The sequence below is a fragment of the Topomyia yanbarensis genome, chromosome 2 (genome assembly GCF_030247195.1).
Source record: "Topomyia yanbarensis strain Yona2022 chromosome 2, ASM3024719v1, whole genome shotgun sequence".
In the NCBI taxonomy this organism is placed as follows: Eukaryota; Metazoa; Arthropoda; class Insecta; order Diptera; family Culicidae; genus Topomyia; species Topomyia yanbarensis.
In genome coordinates this window covers 194,112,769-194,135,419 of record NC_080671.1, presented here as the reverse complement: position 1 = coordinate 194,135,419, position 22,651 = coordinate 194,112,769, and the positions used below count along the sequence as shown (strand labels likewise).

The following is a 22,651-nucleotide window of genomic DNA, read 5'->3' as shown; positions in this document are numbered from 1 at the left end:
ATTAAAAAAATATACAACGTGACTGGCATGAATCATTTCTATCGAAATGAAAATACTACACTAACAATCATTTCGGAACGCAATCTTCGTCCGGTCCGGTCGAACGGAAGTACGGAGGGCATCGGATGGAAACCAAAAGGTGAAGTCTGACTGAGATGGCCACCTACTTCCCGACCAGTCAGACCAGTCGCCACGGAGAAGAGGGGCACTCGTAGCGATGCCTTCCCCTCACCCATTTGCGAGGTAATGAAAGATAATTTGGCTTAACGGATCTTGGTTTTTTCAACAACCAGCATCGGGGTGGGTGCGGTATCCAACTCTTCTGCCACCCTGGATGATGTTGGCTTGATTGTCAGTCGCAGAAGTACGTGAGCGACGCGATGATGCTTCGGTTGTAAGTCGTGAGGAAAATAGGGACTACATAGACAAGCGCGTATATCTTTCTGTGGTGGGCGTGAGGAAAGAAGCAACAGAATAACAGCGAAAGGGATTCCACGGATTGGAGGGTGGAAATTCTGCGAACATAAACTCCATTGTACGGTTGTTTCACTTCTGTCAATATCTGTTATTTCACGTTTAATGAAAAAGACAGACAAACTTCATTGAATTCATGATGGATGTCAGCTGGGGAATAGAGAATGCAGTGGAGTTTTGACTTGTTTGATTCCTGGAAAAGGGTCCACCGGGAAAGGGGGAAACATCTCATATGAAAAATTGAATTTCGCTCTAAGGTAATTTAATTTACACATACTTTTTCTCTATTCTTTTTACAGCGGTTTTGGAGGATCCAGAGTTCACAGACGTTATAGAGAACATCACCGTTCCGGCCGGAAGGAATGTCAAACTGGCCTGTTCTGTGAAGAACTTGGGCTCCTATAAGGTAAATGAATATATTCTATGATTTTGCGTTTAAGACGATAACACTGGATAAGCTGAAAGAGTTTTCACTCAACGCCGTAATTACGATATTTTCGGGTTTCCGAATAGATTATTTAGTTTGTTAGGTTGAGCTTAATAAGTGCGGCATTTCTAGCTACCCAATACAACGCCGTTCTATCCTCGACCTTCCCAAGTTCCACGATGAAATTAAATCCACCATTAAATCAGATGGTTCTTCTCATTATTTATACTGTCTTTGAACGTGTCCGCGCGTGCATTTCTTTGTCCGAACGTCGGCAAGGGCCCAGCCGGAACCAATAAATTAAAACCCATTTTAGAAAGCATTCTATCACCACTCCTGCGATACTCCTGCCAAAGTGACATTATCGTTTATGGGGGAAAACTTTCTACCGATGCTACTACCTCTGGCAGCCTGGTGAAACGTCCTCGAGTGTCCCAGCCACTTTTACGCCACTAGTTCGGAAATTCGGAAATCTTCCATCCTACTCCAGCCATTGCAAAAGATTTCCCTCGCCCTTGTACCGGCCGTTTTCGAATTAACTTCGATCTTGTCATACATAATTTATTTCGAATGGCAATTCGCATCGCAGTTGAAATTAGAACGGGTCGGGATTTTTTTCCCTCCGGTCTGAACGTTCTGGAGGGAATGAAGGGAAAAAAATCAAGAAAATAGGATAAACGGAACAAAAATAGCACAGAATAACAGACAGCAAACTACAAGACGGGTGTCTTATCTCGAAACCGATGGCAACGGCTGCGATTGCTATTGCTGGCGAATGCTTCATAAATGGAGAATGTTTTGGGGGAGTAGATTTAGAAGATTGTTCATCGAGTTTATCACGAACTACGTTGAATTTCGGTTCATCTTTCGTATGATCATGAACGGAACGCGAAACGTTAAACGTAACTTACTAAAGTTGGCTTTGTGTCCACAAATGGTTCTTACCTAATTCCTCCTTAGGGAGAGGAAAAACAGTATAAATTGTTCTATTTTCTTTCTACTGTCTTTAAACATTTTTATTACGCAACCTTTATTTTTCCTAGAGGGAAAAAATGGATGTACCAATTTGTGATTAAAGGCAGTGGTGCAAGTTTTCATTTTCAAATGCTTACTTTCAGTTCAATCAAACCCAATCATGATTCAAATTCAAAGCCTCTCTAAATCATTCATTTTCAAATTGGCGGGATTTTCATAACTAAACCGTATGTCTTTATTTCAAATTGATGCTTTTTCATTCACCAACCAAAGTTGTCATCTGCTCTGTACAGGCCAGTTTAGGTTAAATGTTGACATGTTTTGCGCTTTCAAGCTGAGGAATTCCACGAAGATCCGTCCGAAAATCTTTAAAATCGTGACCGACCATCTTAGATTCCAATGAAACTTTACACGTTTCACCGTCATGCAAGACTAAATATTTTCCACAGGTAATAAGATTATTTTGACTCAAGAGCAACTTTTCAAAAGGGCGTAAACGTTTCTACGTGTATGAATTCCAAATTTTTTTTGTTCGATTACTGTATTTTATACAGCAAAACTATCTGAGAATGAGTTACAGGGAATGAATACTTCAGTCTGAAATAAATATACACTGAAAAAAATGTTGTGTCATTTTTCAAAAAAAACAAAAATTTATGATAAAAATTTAAATTGCGAAAAAAACCATTTTTTTAATTTTTTATATTTTGTTACCAAAAACCTAAAGAGAAAAGAACATTTTGAAAACATAGGTAAAAAAGTTTTCCTAACAATAACTTCGTACATGTTTTCAAATTTCATACTAATAGACATACAAAATTGTAATTCTATTACAGAATATAATTCTAAGCACCATTTAAAATCAAAATGCATTTAACAAAAATCTTCCAAAATTCGATAGTTTTCGAGATATTTGAAATTTTGCTCCTTCAAAAACAATTAATTCGAGTAATTATGCTCTTTTTAAAAGTTATTCGCGTTACCCCATCAAAAAATGTCAAAAATTTAATGTTTATCGTTTTAAAGACGTAAAAGCAACTTTTTTAGTGTATTTGGATCCTGGAGAAGCTTTCAATAAAAAAGTTTTCCTAACAACTTTTGACATTTTTTTATTATTCTTACTATTTGCAATCAAAAATACAATTTTCTTTTTGAATATGATTCTAAACGCTATTTAAATCGAAATGCTCTTAACAAAAATTTTCTAAAATGTAGTAGTTCTCGAGATATTTTAACTTTTGTTTTAACAACACAATTATTTTGTTTTATTACGACCTTTTCATAAGTTAGTCGCGTTTCTCCATCAACAATAATAGGTTTTTCAAAAGGCCCGTAAACTTTCGTGCAACTTTCTCTTTGACATCAAGGCAATATTGTGAAACATTTTAAAGTTACATGAAAACAACCAACATATGATTCAGCTATATAGTTTAATCAACAGACCCTATGGTTGAAATATATTTTGGTTGCTTTCATGTAACTTTCAAATGGTTTACAATATTGCCTTGATGTCATAGAGAAAGTTGCACGAAAGTTTACGGGCCTTTTGAAAAACCTATTATTGCTGATTAAGAAACGCGACTAACTTACGAAAAGGTCGTAATAAAACAAAATAATTGTGTTGTTAAAGCAAAAGTTAAAATATCTCGAGAACTACTACATTTTAGAAAATTTTTGTTAAGAGCATTTCGATTTAAAATGGCGTTTAGAATCATATTCAAAAGGAAAATTGTATTTTTGACTGTAAATAGTAAGAATTATAAAAAATGTCAAAAGTTGTTGTTAGGAAAACTTTTTTATTGAAAGCTTCTCCAGGATCCAAATACACTAGAAAGGTTGCTTTTACGTCTTTAAAACGATAAACATTAAATTTTTGACATTTTTGATGGGGAAACGCGAATAACTTTTAAAAAGAGCATAATTACACGAATTAATTGTTTTTGAAGTAGCAAAATTTCAAATATCTCGAAAACTATCGAATTTTGGAAGATTTTTGTTAAATGCATTTTGATTTTAAATGGTGCTTAGAATTATATTCTGTAATAAAATTACAATTTTGTATGTCAATTAGTATGAAATTTAAAAACATGTACGAAGTTATTGTTAAAAAAACTTTTTTACCGATTTTTTCTCCATCATGCAATCACAATCAAAATGTTTCTTTTCTCTTTAGGTTTTTGGTAACGAAATATAAAAAATTAAAAAAATGGGTTTTTTCGCAAATTAAATTTTTATCATAATTTTTTTTTCTGAAAAAATGACGCAACATTTTGTTCGGTGTATATTTTTTTCGGACAGAAGTATTCATTCCCTGTTACTTGTTCTCAGATAGTTTTGCTGTATAAAATACAGTAATCGAACAAAAAAATTTGAAATTCATACACGTAGAAACGTTTACGCCCTTTTGAAAAATTACTCATGTATCAAAATATTCCAATTGCCAGAGAATATCATGGAGATTCATAAAGCGAACACACCTGCAAAGTTTCGTTCGAATCGACGATATATATTTTGCGGTCGGCCGGTTTCTCATGGAATCCCTCAGCTTACCTGAACATTAAAAAGTATGTTCAGAGTAGTTTTGCTTGAAAAACATAGTCCCCAGTAGAAAGATATTTATAGGGTCAATGAAATTGAAAAAGAATGGAAAATGATTGAGCAGCTCGGCTGTTTGAATGAATGATGTAAACGAAAAACTGCAGAATAAACATAGTAGCGTATGATTTGAGATTTGTTCTTCCTTCAAGTTCAAAACAACCTGTTGAAAATTTGCAGCTCTGCTTAAGGGCACAAAACCTAACTTAAATAAGTTGGACTTGAATGATTCGTATTTCACTAGTCAGTTACTGACACCAACTTGCTACCAGTTAGACATTATATCTAAATTATATCTAAACTGCCAAATTGGCGTTAGTTAGACATTAAATCTAAACAGTTCACACCACATGTGTGAACGTCTAAAACAACTGGCTGGTGCTTGTGATGTCTCGATTAGCCAAGCACCTAGCGGCCCAGAGCCTCTGTGCTATTGAGATTGGGGATTTTGAGATAACAGGACGACAACACCACCGAAGATATATTGTCATTCAAATACGACTTAAACTTTAGCTCTTACCACACTGGGTTGGGATCAATAGCTTATCCTTGAGTTTCTGTTCTCTGTACATAGGTTCGTCTATGTATGGAGAACCGAAAATTCGGATACGCAATTGAATTACTGCGGGGAAGTTGCATACCAAATGATACGAAGCCCAGTAATCGTATTCACAAAGATCACACGAGTAATACTCAGCATGCTAAATAGTAGCCAGGTGATAATTGAGTTTGCAATGTCCTGACTAGAATACTGCAACTGTGCTTGGAAAAATGCAACAAATTCTCTGACATTTTCGCACTCACATCCGGAAAAAAATTCTTTGTTTGAATGCATGTTTGCAAGCTACGCCAATGGTTGGCATGTTCGAATGCAGCACAAGAGCGAATCTTGTGGTTTATTTAACTTATCGACAGTGGTCGCAGCGCACGCTCTAGTCAATTCATCCGTCCATTCATTTCCAATAATACCGGAATGATCGGGTACCCATAGAAGGCAGATAGCATTTGAAATGCTGAGTTCTTCGACTTGAGTTCGACATGCGTTTTCTAATTTCTATCTCCAATCTGTGGAACTAGGTGCTTTCAGGGCAGTCGGACTGTCAGAGCAAAAATAGATACTTTTACCGCAAATTCCCTGTTTAATTGCCGATCATACGCCACACATAATCGCGAAGATTTGTGCTTGGAATACGGAACAGTAACTACCAAGCGAATGTGACTGTTTTAATCTGATTGCACGACAATAGACTCCAGCACCGGCTTGGCACTCCAACAAAGAACCGTCAGTATAACAAACAACATATTCTTCAAGTTGTCGCTCCATCCAGTCAGACAGCCATTTCTCGCGAGGAGGAATTCTCACATTGAAAGTTTTAAAAGGAAAACTACGTGTGAGTGTAAGGTCACTTGGAGCAAGTGTATACTCATTCCATTCAACCATTTGGGGCCACAGCCTTGTGTGGTTAGTTGCACGATCTATTGGGTTACTGTTCCAGAGCCCAGAAACCTTAAGACGGTATGCACAAGAAAGGCCTTCTTGTTTCAGAACGCATTTATTGGTTTTATGTTTGAGAGTGCCTCTAGAGCAGCAGTAGGTGTTGTCGTAAACGCATCAGTTATCTCCATCAAGACTATTCTCTGAAGATGGTTTAACTTTGATTGGATTGTCATAACTTCTCCCTTCTCCCATCAAATAAGGCACCTGTATGCCAGTATTGGTCTAACAATTGTTGTGTAGATCCACTGAATGTACTTGGGTTGAGTCCCCAAGATTGGCCGAACGCTCGTGCATGCTTTCTTGGTTAAGAAATCGATGTGAGCTGTCCAATTAAGTTTTGAGTCAAGAGGTACGTTAACTTGATTTGCCACAATAATTTCAGTGTCAAAGACCTGAAACGGACGAGCTCCGGTTGTAATCTTTTGTTGCGGGAATTGCTCCATTGATAATTTATTTGGATTAACTGATATTCCAACATGAAGACACGATTGCTCAACAATACATAAGGCTTGTTGCATCAAATCAAAAAGTGTGTTAATGCAAATACCGGTGATCATTATATGATGATAATCAGCGAAACCATAGTTAGGAAACCCAAGCTCATTAAATTTCCTCAATGCAAGACAGAAAGGGCTTGTTTCGTACCTACTTAGATTATTCATAGAAACTAAAGAATACTCGCTAACTGGAAGAACGACCACTTTGTTTTCAACAGATGTAGATGGCTTTTGGTCACGGTTTTAGCCAATATTATTTTATTTGGTCTATCGCCTACGTTTCGAAGGTCTACGCCTTCATCTTCAGGGCAAAAAACGGTTACAATAACTATGACTATGATATTATTGTAACCGTTTTTTGCCCTGAAGATGAAGGCGTAGACCTTCGAAACGTAGGCGATAGACCAAATAAAATAATATTGGCTAAAACCGTGACCAAAAGCCATCTCCATCTGTTCTAAAGAATACTATTCAAAGAGCATTCTGTTGATTTTTCAGTGACAAAAAATTGCAGCCAGTGGTGAGTGTGCGCCCTTTAGGACCATTCAACCTAGTTTTCTAAATTTTATAATCCAATTATTATGATACCTCGAGACCAGCTCTTTCAAACTTGGATACGTTCCAGATCCTAGGAAAGCTATAACTTGATTAGCAGCGTGCTTTCAAGTTCACCACCTCAGCCCCTGCCCCAGTTCATCTCAATCGTTACAACCGACAAACAACAATCGATTATTGTGAAAGCCATGGCCGAAAGCGAATCCTCTCGTTTTATACCGCTATCGCCTCCGATTAGCCTCTTCCTTCCATCCCGGAAAAGCGACACCCATTAACTAACTAACAGAATAAAAGCAGAGAGTGCTAACCTTGCCGTTGGTGCATCAGCTGACTGACAGCAGCCTATTTAGAAAAGTAGGAGGGAGGTGTTGATTTTCCGTTTGGCCACAGATTTTTCATCGTCATTGCACTTCACACTTTCGCAGCTCAGCTTCCAGCAACCAAACGAACGGAAAGATACCCCCATTCGTCGCTGGATTCCATCACACACTGCCTTTTTCGGTGACCGGGATAACTTGGAATCGACCTGGCGAAGAAGGACTTTCACGCGATGGCGACGACGACGACGAATATCAGTGCGAGACGATTTATAGGTTTGTTTACGAGATATTCACTACACATTCCGGCTAGACTGACGTAATGGATTTCCTACACCGGCATCAGAATTTTTCTAGGACTTTCTTTTTCTGCGCCAAACCCTAGACAACAAAGGGCTGTGATTGGTACTTCCGGGTTGGGAACAGTGTACGGACAGGTCAGAAGCTGCGTGGATTGTTATGGAGCGGGAGTTTCCTCTCAATCTGATTTTACTAGTGCATGGAAAAAGTCTGCTTTTTGCTACTGTGAAAGTCGAGGAATGTCTGATTAGTTGTGTATTCAACTGATTATAGTATTGGATTCATATTTTACCAGTTAGTTTGATTTCATGAAAATAAAGAACAATTTCGGTCTTTATAGAATGTATTATAATTGCTTAGGTTTATTTTATTTAATTATATTTTTTATTTTATCTGGAGCAGAAAGAAATCCTCTGGAGCTAGATTTAATTTAATCCCTCTCTTCAGCAGGCATACAACCTCCGAATTTTTTATACCCACAGATATTTACAACTTTTTTAAAACAAGCATTAATATGACAGCTAACAGAAATTAACTTTTCCGTCCTGTGGTATCCGGTGGTGCGTCAAATCTGACAGAATTGACAAACTTGGTTTCTCTTTCCCATGTCGTAAGAGGCGGTGAGATAACATAGTACTCACAAGTTACCTATCTCATGGCTCCACGTGAGTCTATCGATGCCGTTAGACCGGCGTTGTCTGGCTGCTATCAACCTTTTGTCGTAGCAGCAGAATGACAGGGTGCCAACAGGCGGGTCTCAAAACCCGTACCGTCAAATTTATGCCCCAATCCAAAGTGTGACGGGACCCGTGCCGATGGTTGAATGGCGTGGGGAGACATCAACACTTCGAACAACCCCAACTGTATGTAAAACTAGGACTGGGATCCAAAGTGATGACAAATACCAAACCACGCACGAAGCCTGTGTGGTACCAGGGCGCTTCCCACAGTATTTTTACCCTACCCTGTTAAGCAGGACTCTGACAGGGTTCACTTTCTTTCGCTAGCTATTCGCAAAACGGAAAACACTAAGAACATTGTAAACATGAGTTTGGAGGAGATTGCAGCGATGGAAGTGGAAGAGGAGAAGGATGGCGCGGAAAGCTAACTTGGAGACTCAACTCTCCAGACGAGACGAGCATCGGACAGTGACCAAGGAGGAGCAAATACTGGGTCAAAAAGGCCGCTGGAACGTCGAAAAGCATAAGGGGAACAAAGCGTTGGCCCTAAAAATCGACAGCAAAGACACCTCGAAAAATAAGCAGCGTTCGTTGAATTCAAGTGCCACAAGCGTCCTTGTCAGGAGGTTATTAAAGAGCGCCTAGACATCGCTCTTCTACAGGGGTCGTGGGCAAATAAGAAGAAAATCTTTGGTTTACATTCCACAGTTCTCTTCAATTACCGGATTCATTCAACGAGACGTCATTGCAGTTACAGTGGAGGTGGCTAGGAGAAAGCAAGAGATTGTGATCGCATATGCCTACTTCCCTGGCGATACGGATACAGCATCATCTTCTGAAATCGATGCCCTCATAAAGTACTGCAGAAGCATAAACAAGCCATTTATCATTGGATGTGATGCCAATGCACATCACACAATATGGAGTAACACGGATATAAATATTGAAATATATGTAACGAGGGAGTCATACCTTTATTTAAGAACGCAGTTAGGAGCGAAGTACTTAACCTCACGCTATGCAGCGCTTAAATAACGGAAATGATAAAGAGTTGGAACATTTCTGACGAACCTAGTCTGTCGGATCATAGGAACATAATGTTTGCCATAGAAGCCAATAAACTCCCAATGCAAAAATACAGGGAAATAAGTAAAACAAATTGGTGCGTATTCCGCTCTCACCTGGAACAGTCGAAAGGAACGGGGAGTAGGATCCAATCTCCACCAGATCTGGATAATGCTGCAAATGTCCTACAAAAGAGGATCATAACCGCCTATAATGACAGTTGTAACAAGATCTGCATGTCGTGATGTTCCTTAATGTAAGGAAAATCTATCAACACTTAGGAAGGAAGCTAGGCGCCTATTCAACAATGCGAAGATTACTAATAACTAGTCAAACCACAGGACCGCTCTTACCAAAATAAACGATGAGTTTAGAAAGGCTAAAAAACTATGAATGCGGGTGTTCCGTGAAAACGTCGGACACTTTTCAGAGGCAGTTCACCTTCAAAAAACCTCATCAAATGATCACACAAATGGCCTAGGGCAAGTCAAGAAAGGCGATGATTCTCTCACAATTGGCAAAAGAACATTAGACCTCTATATTCAAACGGAGCACTTATCGAAAGTTCCGCTAAACAAGTACCAGTTTGCATATCAAAAGGACAAATCTACGGAAGCAGCCCTACATACCTTAGAGACACTTATTGAGAAATCCTTCGATTTCAAGGAAATAGCAATTTGTGCTTTTCTTAACGTCGAGGATCCTTTTGATAATACGTCCTACATAGGGTTCGCAGTACCGACCCTTTTTGGTGAGAACCGGTACTACGGTACTGAAGCCCTCAGTACCGGTAGTACCGGTAAAGTACCGGTACTCGAATATTTAAAAAAAATCGAAAACAGCTTCAAAGTGAAATCGAATGCTCAAACTGATGACCTTATTCTCAGATGATTGATTTGTGCTGATCAAAAAAACATGTTTATTGTTTTTAATTTCTTCGGAATGATATGACTCATTTTACAGAAGATATTTTTCGTATGCGGCACTTTCTTTTATTTTAAAATCTAGGCCACTTTGATATCACTAACTGCTAAGCGGTGCGACTTTCGTCGACTTCAACAGATGGTAAATGTAAGAAACCCTATTAATAACAGTAAATCAAAGCGAGAATGGCAGTAAATCCGAGCAGGTTGCTCGCATTTCCTCTCTTGCTTTTCTCTAAATTGGTTTCGATCATTATGTCATTTGCCTACTATTCTCTAATGCATACCAACCCAAGTAACAATTGAAGTTTTATAGCACGCTACAAGTGCAATCTAAGTTTTATCAGTGGCTATAAAACTATCATAAAACCACAATTGTTACTCCTTGCTTTTCCGTAATGTATTGAGTTTTCCAGCATTTTCCGATCACCAATAATTACAAATCGCCCCATTTGAAGCAGTTCACCAACTCTAAAATTATTAGCTACTAAACCGCTGTTCGTTCTTTTATAGATAATGGTTTAAGATCAAACCAAATACAGACATGACTTAGACCATAGTCTTATTACGCGCCACCCAGTGAATAATGAAAACCAATCAGAATGTCGCTAATAAACAAAATAATAGCAAATTTTTACGTCTCTTACGCTAGATGTGAATATTTTGAAATTTAGTACAAGATCGTTAAATTTTAATTTCGACAAAATAAAGCAAGAATTTAAACATACCGTTCAGTACAACGGGAGCTAGTAATGTTTTACTTCTAGAATTATTATGATGATGGCCCCACCTCATTCCCCTACAAAGGTGTTAGCTCAACGATTTATCTAGAAGACAATTAATATAATTAAAAGTCATCTTGTAGACCGATATTTTGAAACCAGTCTCCCTAGAGAGTCCACATATTTTTCATAAAAAATGTATGGTACCGAAAATACCGGTACTGGCTTTTGTTCAGTACCGGTATTACGGTACTAAAAATGGGTCGGTATTCCCGGGATTTTCGGTACCGGTATTACCGGTACCACAACCCTAGTCCTACATAACAACTTACAAAGCCCTGGCAAAAAGGGGAGTGGAAAAATCGATAGGGGACTGGATTATTGCAATGCTCAAGAGTTGAGAGACTGCAGCAACGTTGGAAGACACGAAAACAGGCCAGTGCGTAGAAAATTTCCCAGTGAGGGGTTTTGAATTTTTTCGTTCCTTAAATAAGTAAGGTATAGAATACCTCAAACGTAGAATTTTTTTCTGAGTCCCGAAAGGTTGAGTCTTGTGTCGACTTAGCTCAATGGCGGACAATGTATGTTATCGAAAAACAATCTTGATCAGACACCACCGCTTGCTGATTCATTGGTTCATGGTAGTGTCAGATTCATACAGTGCACAGTGGTCCGAATTCACAATTTAGGAAGACAAAAATGTTTGTGGCTAAACCTTATGTTTTAGAGCTATGATGTCTTCAGGACAAATAATCAGTATTGATTAGGCCATCTCCAAATGTAGATGGTATTAGGGTTGCTCTTATTGTTAGGGTGCTTCAAAAATTATTTTCTGATTGTGATGAGATAGAATATTACAGTCTTCAGCAATATTGTACAGGAACTTACACCAAGCAACTTTGCCGAAGACGTCATAGTTGTATCTCCAAAGGTTTTTATTTTATAGCTATTTTAATTGAGCAACTTAGGGTGTTCCTAACATAAACAGTTTTTTTGCTCTAACTTTTTTGTTTTTTATTTCTCATAAATGGTGTCTTCAGACAACTTGTAAAGCTTATGGAGACACATTTTTTCATAAAAGAAGAATTCAGATATTACTTTCAGAACCGAAGTTATGAGTAATATTGAATAAAAAATAAGTCCTTTTAAAATATTTATATCTAAAATTGGGGCAAACAAAACTAATTGCTTCTTCTTGCATTTTAAAGAACATACTATCAGGCATATTTAGAAAAAAAATTGCGAAGGTGATATTTCTGATAAAAATTTAAATGAAGTTTGAATATTGTGATTTTACTACTGAAAAATTCCTCATGTATAGTCAAAATTTCTCGAATGGGTCAGCCAAATTAGGTGATATCGCAATTTCGATGGAAGATCCATTTTTTGGTAGTATATGGCATTGCAAAACCAAATCCAGATGGGTTCCGCGAAAAAAATTTTTTTTTATAATTTTTTTTAAGCTGCGTACAAGGATTTCCAAATACGCTATGCTCGTCCCCACATTTAATTTAGAATAATGTAAATGGCGGACCATCTTTTTTCTCGACGGCATGTTGTTAAAAAGATTTATTCCATTTTTTATAGACAATTGTTTAAAAAATCTACAAAAATTCGGATTGGAAAAAATTACGAACAATCTGTGACAATTTTTTTGCTGATTAGTTCGTTAAAATTTAATTAGGTCGCCCGTAGTAACATTTTAAAAATAAGCGGGCTAAAAACTTCAAATGTCAATATTTTCACAGACTAACACACATAAAACTGGAAAACAATTCTTCGCCCGCTTTAACGGTCATTTTTAGTTGGGACTGTGGTCGCATTTGAGATTATGGCACCACTTATATATCGTCGATGTTGTGCTATCTTATAACAAACGCCATTTTGGGGTAAACTTAGTTAGATATGCCATATAACTTGTCTAAAAAATCTCTACAAAATCGCGTTTTCAGAATGTTAACATTCTGCTTGGTTACTGAGATATAGTGAGAAACGTGCTAAGAAATTTTTAAATTTTTGCTTCAAATGACTGTTTCTGTGCATTGGCTCTAATTATTTTGATGTATAAGATATTTTTATGTGTAAAACTATCTGAGAAACACAATGGCATAATCATTTTTAAAACAAAAATACACAATTTCTGAGAAAAATGCAGTTGAAGTTTTAAACCGAAAATGTAGCACTGTAACTAAATTGAGTATTTATTCTAGATTCCCTGGCCCATTTCCTTCAAAATGTACCTCATCGATTGTTTATAGACCAAATATAGTCAAAGATATGAATAAAAGTTAATAAATTAATGATTTATTTCTATGGAAAATTTTCCATGCACGATTATGACACGCCATACAAATTTTGTCATCAATACACACCTATGACACGTGTGAGTGCGACTTTTATTTACATTGATAGTAAAAACAACATAGTCAACCGGTCTTCGTAATATTTGAGATGTTAATGCAGAGTAGATAGATGCATCAATTGTCTTCTTTGAATTGTTTTTACCATTTATAAGTTTCAATATATTCAATCTCAAACATTAAAAATCATTTTTCTCGAAATGTGCTAAATGGCTCTTGTCATAAGATAGGACAACAGCGACGATATGCGCAAGTATACGGGAGATAGACCACAACTGAAAAATTGCGCCTGAGCCTGAGGGATAACCCTTTTGTAAATTAATGGTTGGGACCGCGTATAAAAGGTGGAGCTAGTGTTCTAGTAAAATTCGCGAATCGATATTTTTTTAACGAATTTCCTCAAAGTGTTATGTCTGTTAACCTATGACATTATGGTAAAAACAAATTTTTTTAGGTGCCCATCTTGATTTGGTTTTGCAATGCCACATACTACCAAAAAATTGGATCTTCCATCGAAAATGTGACAATTTGTGTGGCCCATTCGACAAATTTTGACTCTACATGAGGAATTTTCGGTAGTAAAATCACAATTTTCAAACTCCATTTAAATTTTTTTCCGAAATATCACCTTCGCAATTTTTTTTCTGAACATGCCTGAAAGTATGATCTTTGAAATGCAAGAAGAAGCAATTATTTTTAATTGCCCCAATTTTAGATATAAATATTTTAAAAGGACCTAGTATTTATTCAATATTACTCATAACTTCGGTTCTGAAAGTAATATCTGAATTCTTCTATTATGAAAAAATTTGTCTCGATTAGCTTTACAAGTTGTCTGAAGACACCACATATGAAAAATAAAAAATAAAAAAGTTAGAGCAAAAAACTGTTTTTGTTAGGAACACCCTAAGTTGCTCAATTAAAATAGCTATAAAATAAAAACCTTTGGAGATACAACTATGACGTCTTCGGCAAAGTTGCTTGGTGTAAGTTCCTGTACAATATTGCTGAAGACTGCAGTATTCTATCTCATCACAATCAGAAAATAATTTTTGAAGCACCCTAACAATAAGAGCCACCCTAATACCATCTACATATGGAGATGGCCTAATCAATACTGATTATTTGTCCTGAAGACATCATAGCTCTAAAACATAAGGTTTAGCCACAAACATTTTTGTCTTCCTAAATTGTGAATTCGGACCACTGTGCAGTGGTTGTTATAGTAAGCTTACCGACTAAACCTATACCTTTTGTTCCTCCCAATCCTCATTCTTCCGGGGCCACTGTTAGGTATTACTTCAGGAGGGATTGTGCTTTTGCTCTTTCTATTTTGTGTTAATCGTTCGTGTATTTTTCCATTGATGCTGTTTCTTGCTTGCTGCGCAACCTTCGTGGTATAACTGACCTCAAGTCGGCTGCAAATATCGTTATCTGCCTAGACACGAACCGATCCAAAGAAGTTGAACATAGTGACTAATATATATTTACAACTAGCTTCGCAGGTTTTCTTATTCTTCTTGGCGACACTCGTTCTACTAGCTGATGCTGAGGGTTTTCCGGCGGCAGAATTTCTCCCGATATCGATGCGCGTTTTGGTGAGCCTTTTAGTTATCAGCCGCTCAGGCGCAGAAATCACCTACAGTGAAGTTTATCTAGACAATGATATCGCGATTTTCTCCAAGTTCGTGTTGTTCGTTCGTTATTTTTCATTCTTAATAGCAGTTGCTACCTCGCGGACCGACCTTTTCTGTGTAACTGATCTACTCACAACTATTCCAGCGGTGCCAGCTTGACTTAGGGGAGAGAGGGTAGCAATGAAACACATTTTTTCTACAATTTAATTTTGATGATAATACATGTTATTTGTGTAATCAAAAGTGATACATAGTGCCACTATGTTGTTAACTAATACATATATTTTTTCCAGCTGGTAAAATTCACGGGAAATAACATTTTTTGGATAATAAACAGTTGGTGGTAAAATGTATCAGTGTGCCCCATGGGTAGGAACTATGAAACACGATGTCGTTATAGTGAAATATTCTACTTATAAATTTTATTCTTTTGATTTGACGAAGAATGATCCTAACGCTTTGAATTAAAGTTATATTGAGGCGAAAATCGTTTGTTTACGAAAGGATCCACTATATCATCGCGTAACATCGAACCACCATATATGTATATTAGCTGCAATCCTGAAATATGAGATAATTTCTACAAAATTTGTCCAAATTTACTAATTTTGCACTATATGAGTAGTAGTTACTGTGGAAAATCGGTACCCATTAACATTTTGAGACAGACCACAAAAACAAAAAAAATCATTGTTCCCCATACGCCATCGTTTCACAGTTACCCAATGGGTCTATTCATGAAAATTGTGAAATTACACAGAACCATGAGTAGTTACCAAAAAACTTTGTTCGCGGCAAATGTTGAGCATAAAATTTGCTATAAATAGCAATAGACTAAACATTTATTCAATGAATGGTAATTTATAAAGATGGAATAATGTTTATCATTGCAAATTTACTCTGGCTATCACAAAACAAACAAATATCCATTAAAAGAGATAGAGTTATAAGATCTCTTCCAAAACATAGCAACACGTGTAAAGAATTAGAAATTGTGAAATATGAGGGAATGAGACGATTTCGATAATGCATTATGATTTTATTGCGAATGTTTCATAGTTCCTGCTGATCCACTGTCACCCTCTCTCCCCTACATTCTTTTACAGACATCCTTACAGGGTTTCTTAAAAAAATTGTTTCTAGAATAATCGAACTCAAATGACATTGTGTGTCAAAATGGCTTGCAGTATTTTTTTTAATTACTGATCAGGAAGTTACGAAATTTTCAAAAGTAATTTAAAACTCTCGTGGGCCTCTCCCATGAACCCGCAAAACTCTTCTCTTGCACACGGGCCTGCACGAAAGTAAGTATAGCAGTCAACAGAGGCTCTCCCTAGGGAGGTGTGTTATCACCCCTGCTTTGGTCATTAGTGGTGGACGATCTTCTCAATGATCTGACTGAGATGGGTTTCGAGATTGTTGGATATGCAGATGATATTGTTCTAATTGTGAGGGGAAAACATGAATCTACACTAAGCGATCGGATTCAACTTCATCATAACCAGGTGTTTCAAAGAGGGACTCAACGTGAACTATGCAAAAACGGTCATTGTACCGTTTTCCAATAGGAAAAAAACTAAAGTTGGTTTCTCCAACTCTCAGTGGAACTACAATCAACTACGCATAAGAAGCCAGGACAGTTGAGAGCCGCGAGGGCCCCGGGTTTTAAATTACTGATTACTACAGATAACTTCTTATTCCAATATTGATTAGGGCAATTGTACGGTTTCAACCTTTTAAATCAAACCATTTAAATACAAATCGTTTATTTGATACGTCTCAATACGGAACCTTGGATATTGTAAAAATTTAAAGAATGGAAAAAATAAAAATAAATAAACGGTTGTGTAGATAATTATTGCGATGGCTTGAAACTTTTGTAACTTTTCTCATACTTGACCGAAATAACCAAAATTTGCCCAGTTTCTCTTTAGAGTGTATTCTTTACATCTGTTAAGTTTAGCAGTTATCAATGAGATTCCAGTCGATGTGGTAGGAAATCAGCAAACCGTTTGCGAAAGAATTTTCCCCCAATCCTGGTTTAGCGTCTTAGGAAAACTGATGGATATGCATCATTCGAATATCTCAAAGGTTCTACTAAAGTTCCTGGGACGGTTGACAGTAGACCGCAAGTCAGGACCGGACGAAAACGAGGAACAACGTGTAAAAACCGACAGAGTATTGATTGCTGGCCCTAGAAAAGATCCTGATTGAAAATGTGTACGATGCAGAACTTCCCAAATCGGGATGAACACTAGCGAGTAAAAACTCTACGCAGTTGCCGGAACAGGAATATTTAACGGGTAGAGACCGCTGTGGATGGCCGTTTCAAACGGAAGAAACTGTCGAAATTCGCTTCGAAGCACCTGATTTGGCAGGCAATATACACTTGTGGAAAATGTAGTAGACCATTCGTGACCAAAAAATTCCATGAAATATGAGATTTACAACATTGAGTGTCTCCAAAAACATATATTGCCGTTATAAAGGCAGCACGATCAAAACAGTTATTTTGGTCTAATTTGGTATATGGGAATATTCCAAAACCATTTGTGGATAATTCGGTGGATTTTGTGCCATGAACTCCTATTCCTATTAAACCATCCTGAACTTCGTCCGATCGAACCCTATTGGTCATGATTAGGCACAAACTTCGAAAGACCAAAGAAAAACGAAAAGGAAATGATGAGGAAGTGGAAAACAGAGAAAACCGTACCGGGAACGACTGAACAAGTGCTGATGCAGGGAGCTAGTTCAGAATGTCGAGCATTCTACTCATTCTAAAGTTCAACCGCCGAATATAACCTGACATAAATATCTACTGAACCACTGCACAACGTTTTGCCTTTCTCAATAGAAAGGAATTCCAATTGCTCCGATCTTTTAACCGAGGCCCGGAAGGCCGAGTGACATAATATTTGATTCACTTCGTCGAGTATGGCAAATATATGTTTGTGTATGTGCGTCTGTGTGTGTGACCAAAAATGTCACTCACTTTTCTCAGAGATGGTTGAATTGACAAACTTGAAAGGTACAATGTTCCCATCCCATGCTATTGAATTTCTAATGAATCCGACTTCTAGTTTCGGAATTACAGGATGATGAGTACGATCACACAGCAAGTCCCAATTTTGAACAATTCTGCGATGAATGTTAAAAAATTTAATTGTTTTCTAAAATTTGACCACAACTTGGATGGATTTGTAGTATTAGGTGACTAACAGCCATTCAAAATCTCTTTGGCCACATTGGCCACCATCATCGGTACCAGAAGCCCCGGCGGAAATATCTAATTTCAGAATAACGGTTATATCGGTTTCTCGGAGATGGCTAGACCGGTATGACCAAACTTAGTCTTAAATGAAAGGTGTTGCTTCCCTGAAAACTGCTAGTAAATTTCATGCCAATCCAACTTCCAGTTTCGGAGTTACGGGTTGTGGGGTGCAGTCACATAGAAAATTCCGATTCAAACCGATACCGCGATGAATGCAAAAATGTAAAAAAATTGCAAACATGGGTGCCAAATAATGTTCATTTGCAGTTCTAGGTTGATGACGGCCAACCGATGTCTCGTTGACCAGATTGACCACCATAGACGGTTCCGGAAGTGTCCGGGAAAAGCCATCTTTCAAAATTGACAAAATTACATTAGTTTCTCGGAGATGGTTGGGCTGATTTTAATTAACTTAGGCCCAAATGAAAGGTATATTATCCCCATAGATGTCCATAAAATTTCGTACGGATAGCTTAATTCCAATAAAATCCGGTACTGAAAATTTATTTTCGTGGGGTCCCACATGCAATTTTAGAAATCGAATTCGTATTTTAAATGCCAGACAACTTTAGAATGCATAAAACGTCAAGATTTTATGTTATCTCTAAAAATAGTTTTTTAACAAAAATCGACTTTTTGGAACTTTTCGTAAAGAATGTTCGTTGTTTAGACCATTTGGGCGTAATATATCCTTACTACACATGGTGCGAACATTACCCTTCTCCTCTCACCAGCTGATCAAAACGACCATACTAAGTCTCTACTTTTATTTATTTATTTATTGTCGTCAAACAAGAGTAGACCGTTTTGTTACAACGATAAAATATAGTATACACTTAAAACATAAAATACTAATAACTAAACTAAACACTATCTGGTTTACATAGCACTACTTTAGGATGTTCTTTATAAGCGAATAGAATTGAAATATTTTTTTAATTTGCTTTTTGTCATTGTTAAGTCAATAGCTTCGCAGTGCTTGTTGTAAGTTGCCATCATCTGATTTAATGGTCCAAACTTGGCATAATTTGTACGATAATTGTTTGTTATAAATGTATTTCGGATTCGTAACTGCCGGGAAGGTATATAAAAATTAAGTTTAGATAGAAGTTCGACTGAATCAATACGACACGAAATTATATCGTTTAGAAATGAAACCATTGCATATTCTCGGCGCTCTTTTAGTGTTTGGATGTTAATGAGCATACAGCGAGCTTTATAAGATGGGAGAGGAAATCGTGTCCAACCTATTTTGCGAAGTGCAAACAATAAAAATTGCCTTTGTACTGATTCTATTCTTTCTTCATGTGTGATTGAGAAAGGTGACCAAACTATGCTACAATATTCCAGTATTGACCTTACATACGAGATGTATAATGTTTTAATTGTATATGGATCCTTAAAATTGTAACTAAAACGCTTTATAAATCCAAGCATGTTATTTGCTCTATTGATGATTGTGTTGTAATGGTCAATGAATGTTAATTTTGAATCTAGAATGACTCCCAAATCTTTAACTCTTTCGCACTTTTGTACCACTTGATTTCCTAGAGTGATTGAAATGTCAGGTGTATTTCGTTTCCTACTAAAAGTTATTGCATTACATTTTTTTACGTTTAGTTGCAGAAGGCTTTTGTTACACCAGAGGTAAAACATATGTATTTCTTCCTGTAATATCTTTATGTCTTGTTCGTTCCTAATTTCTAAAAAGAGCTTCATGTCGTCGGCATAGATAAGAACTTTTATGTTTTTGAGAATGTATGATATGTCGTTTACGAATAAAATGAACAAAAGAGGGCCTAGATGGGAGCCTTGAGGAACTCCTGATGTGACTTGAATGGGATTCGATTTCTTCCCTTTAAATCTAACTATTTGTTGACGGTTAGTTAAATATGATTCGAGCCATTTGAGAAGACCTGATTCAATTCCTAATTTTTTCAGTTTGAATAATAGCAAGGGTATGTCGATACGATCAAATGCCTTGCTAAAGTCCGTGTAAAGAGCTTCAGTGTAGTTTCCATTCTCCATTGCAATCAATGAGTAGTTAACGAATTCTAGTAAATTTGTATTAGTTGAACGTCCTTTGAAGAACCCATGCTGCATGTTAGTAATTCTGTTTTTGATTTGATTGAATAGTTTTTCGTTAACGATTGCTTCAAAGAGTTTAGGCATACATGACATAATGGCAATTCCACGGTAGTTACATATGTCAGATTTTTTGCCACTTTTAAAAATGGGTACCAGGTACGAGCTTTTCCATAAATTGGGGAAAATGCCAGATTCAAGCGACATGTTAAAAAGCCAAAACAGAGGAGCTGTGAGTTCCAACGCTAAGTTCTTCATAAATACGGGTGGGATCCCGTCAGGTCCAGAACCTTTGGAGGCATCTAGTTTGTTTAGAGCCTCCATAATATCTTGCACACTGACATGATTGACGCCAATGTCTGTGGTGAATTCTGGGAAGAAACCGAAATATTCGCGATCACGATCTTCTTCAGAAAATGTGGTATAGATGTCTTGAAAGAAGGTTGCGAAAAGATTGCAGATTTGTTCCGCGTTGACACCGACATTTTCTTTAAGTTTCATTTTTGAAGGGAAGTTTTCCGATTTTAAATTATTTTTAACATGATTAAAGAAATTTTTTGGGCAAGATTTTATTTGAAGTTCGGTTTTTGAGTTATACTCTTCAAATGCTATTTTAATGGATAGGTTTAGTTGATCGCAAATGTCCAAATAGTTAAATAAGTTCCTTTCATTTCTGATTTTTTTATACTTTTTGTGGGCCTTTTGTTTACGATTTTTTAAATTTTTAATTTGCTCGTTATACCAAACTGGATATTTTGTGTTGCCTTGTCGCCTAATTTTTTTCAGTGGTACTTGTTCAACTATTATATCAAACAATTTTGTGTAAAAGACGTCTACTGAATTTTCGATACTTGTTTCATTTCTAAACAACGTTTGCCAATCTATACTGCTTAGTCTTTGTTTTATGTTGTCAAAATTTGCCAATTGAAATTGAAAGGCCTCTTCGTACTCGCAGTCATCGGGTCTTTTGTTATCATGTACAAATACAGAAAACTCTATTGCTGTATGAAACGCTTCATTTTTCCATAGTGGAGTTAATGATTCGGTGACACAGAAGTCTTCAAGAATGTTTGTGAATAATAAATCTAAATAACAGTTTTGCTGATTTCTAACATGATTAATTTGGTTAAGTCCTAAACTTGCAGTTTTGTCAAATATGGCCTGCAGAGTTTCGTTATCCCCAACGACTGGAAGTAGAATGCTTTCATTTTCAGTGTCTGGAAAGAAGTCAATGCTTCGTTGATTGAAGTCACCATAAATATGAACTTTTACCTCTGGGGGGAGCTTTGTTATAATGTCTTCGGCAATAAGAAAAAACTTTTCAAATGTATCTTTGCGGGCATTATTTGGGGGGAAGTACACAGAGGCAAATATATGTGTTTCACCTGCCAGATGGGTTTTAACCCACACATGCTCAAATTCTTTAAATTTCCTTGTAGTAATGATTTCTGCATTAAATTTTGATGTAATTGCTATTAAAACTCCCCCTCCTGACTTCTTTTCAGACATATGAATGTCTCGGTCAGCTCTAAACACATTGTAGCTGTTCCCGAAAACTTCTTCACTTCTAACACTTTCGTCCCAACTAGTTTCTGTAGCCAAAATAATTGTATAGGAGCTACTTAAAATATTCTTGTGAATTTCATTCATTTTCGATGCACTTTTCATTCTATTAAAATTTTGACAGTAAATTAAAATTTCTACTGACGACTCTACTTGAGGAATCGAGATTACCTCTTTTTGTTGTCGTTCAAATGGCGTCGAATCTTGGCAAACTGCGGTGTCCTCGTCATTTCCTTCTTCTAGGGAATGCGTCAATGTCGTCGAAAACACGAATGTTGAGAATGGCACGCCTTACACAAAACTGTTGACAAGCGCTCCGATGTTGGGTGCATTTGCATCGTCGACCGTGGTAAATCATCCACTGGATAGGGATTCAATGTCGGTCCTCTTTGAAACTGAATTGTTGGCCTATAGTTCGTGGGGGGTCCTGAGAAATGATCTTTTGCAGCCGCAAGAAGCACTCTATCCGGTGGCAGGAAACTATTGTTGTAGTGACTACTCATATGGTTTTTGTTATAGTGGGTGTTGCCGGCCCTAAATGTGATTCTGCGATTGGTATTACTCGTATGGTTACTATTAACTGGTTGTCGTGAGTGGCGCGCTGCTTGCTCTTGATCAGGTCGAGGAAAATTTGTGGTGCTTTTGTTTTTTTCATTAACGTTATTATTATTATTTCGCCTCGATCTTTTTTTACGTCTTCTAGC

At 37.0% G+C, this 22,651-nt stretch overlaps 1 protein-coding gene across 1 annotated transcript in view; it reads left to right on the top strand.

Annotated features, from left to right (window-relative positions):
* Nucleotides 1–217: 217 nt before the first annotated feature.
* LOC131679966 (lachesin-like) overlaps nucleotides 218–22,651 on the top strand; it is a 105,748-nt gene continuing 83,314 nt past the window's right edge. The window contains exons 1-3 of the mRNA XM_058960709.1: nucleotides 218–243; nucleotides 294–364; nucleotides 774–880. Of these exons, the coding sequence (XP_058816692.1) occupies nucleotides 218–243; nucleotides 294–364; nucleotides 774–880 (204 nt within the window). The remainder of the gene's footprint in view (nucleotides 244–293; nucleotides 365–773; nucleotides 881–22,651) is intronic.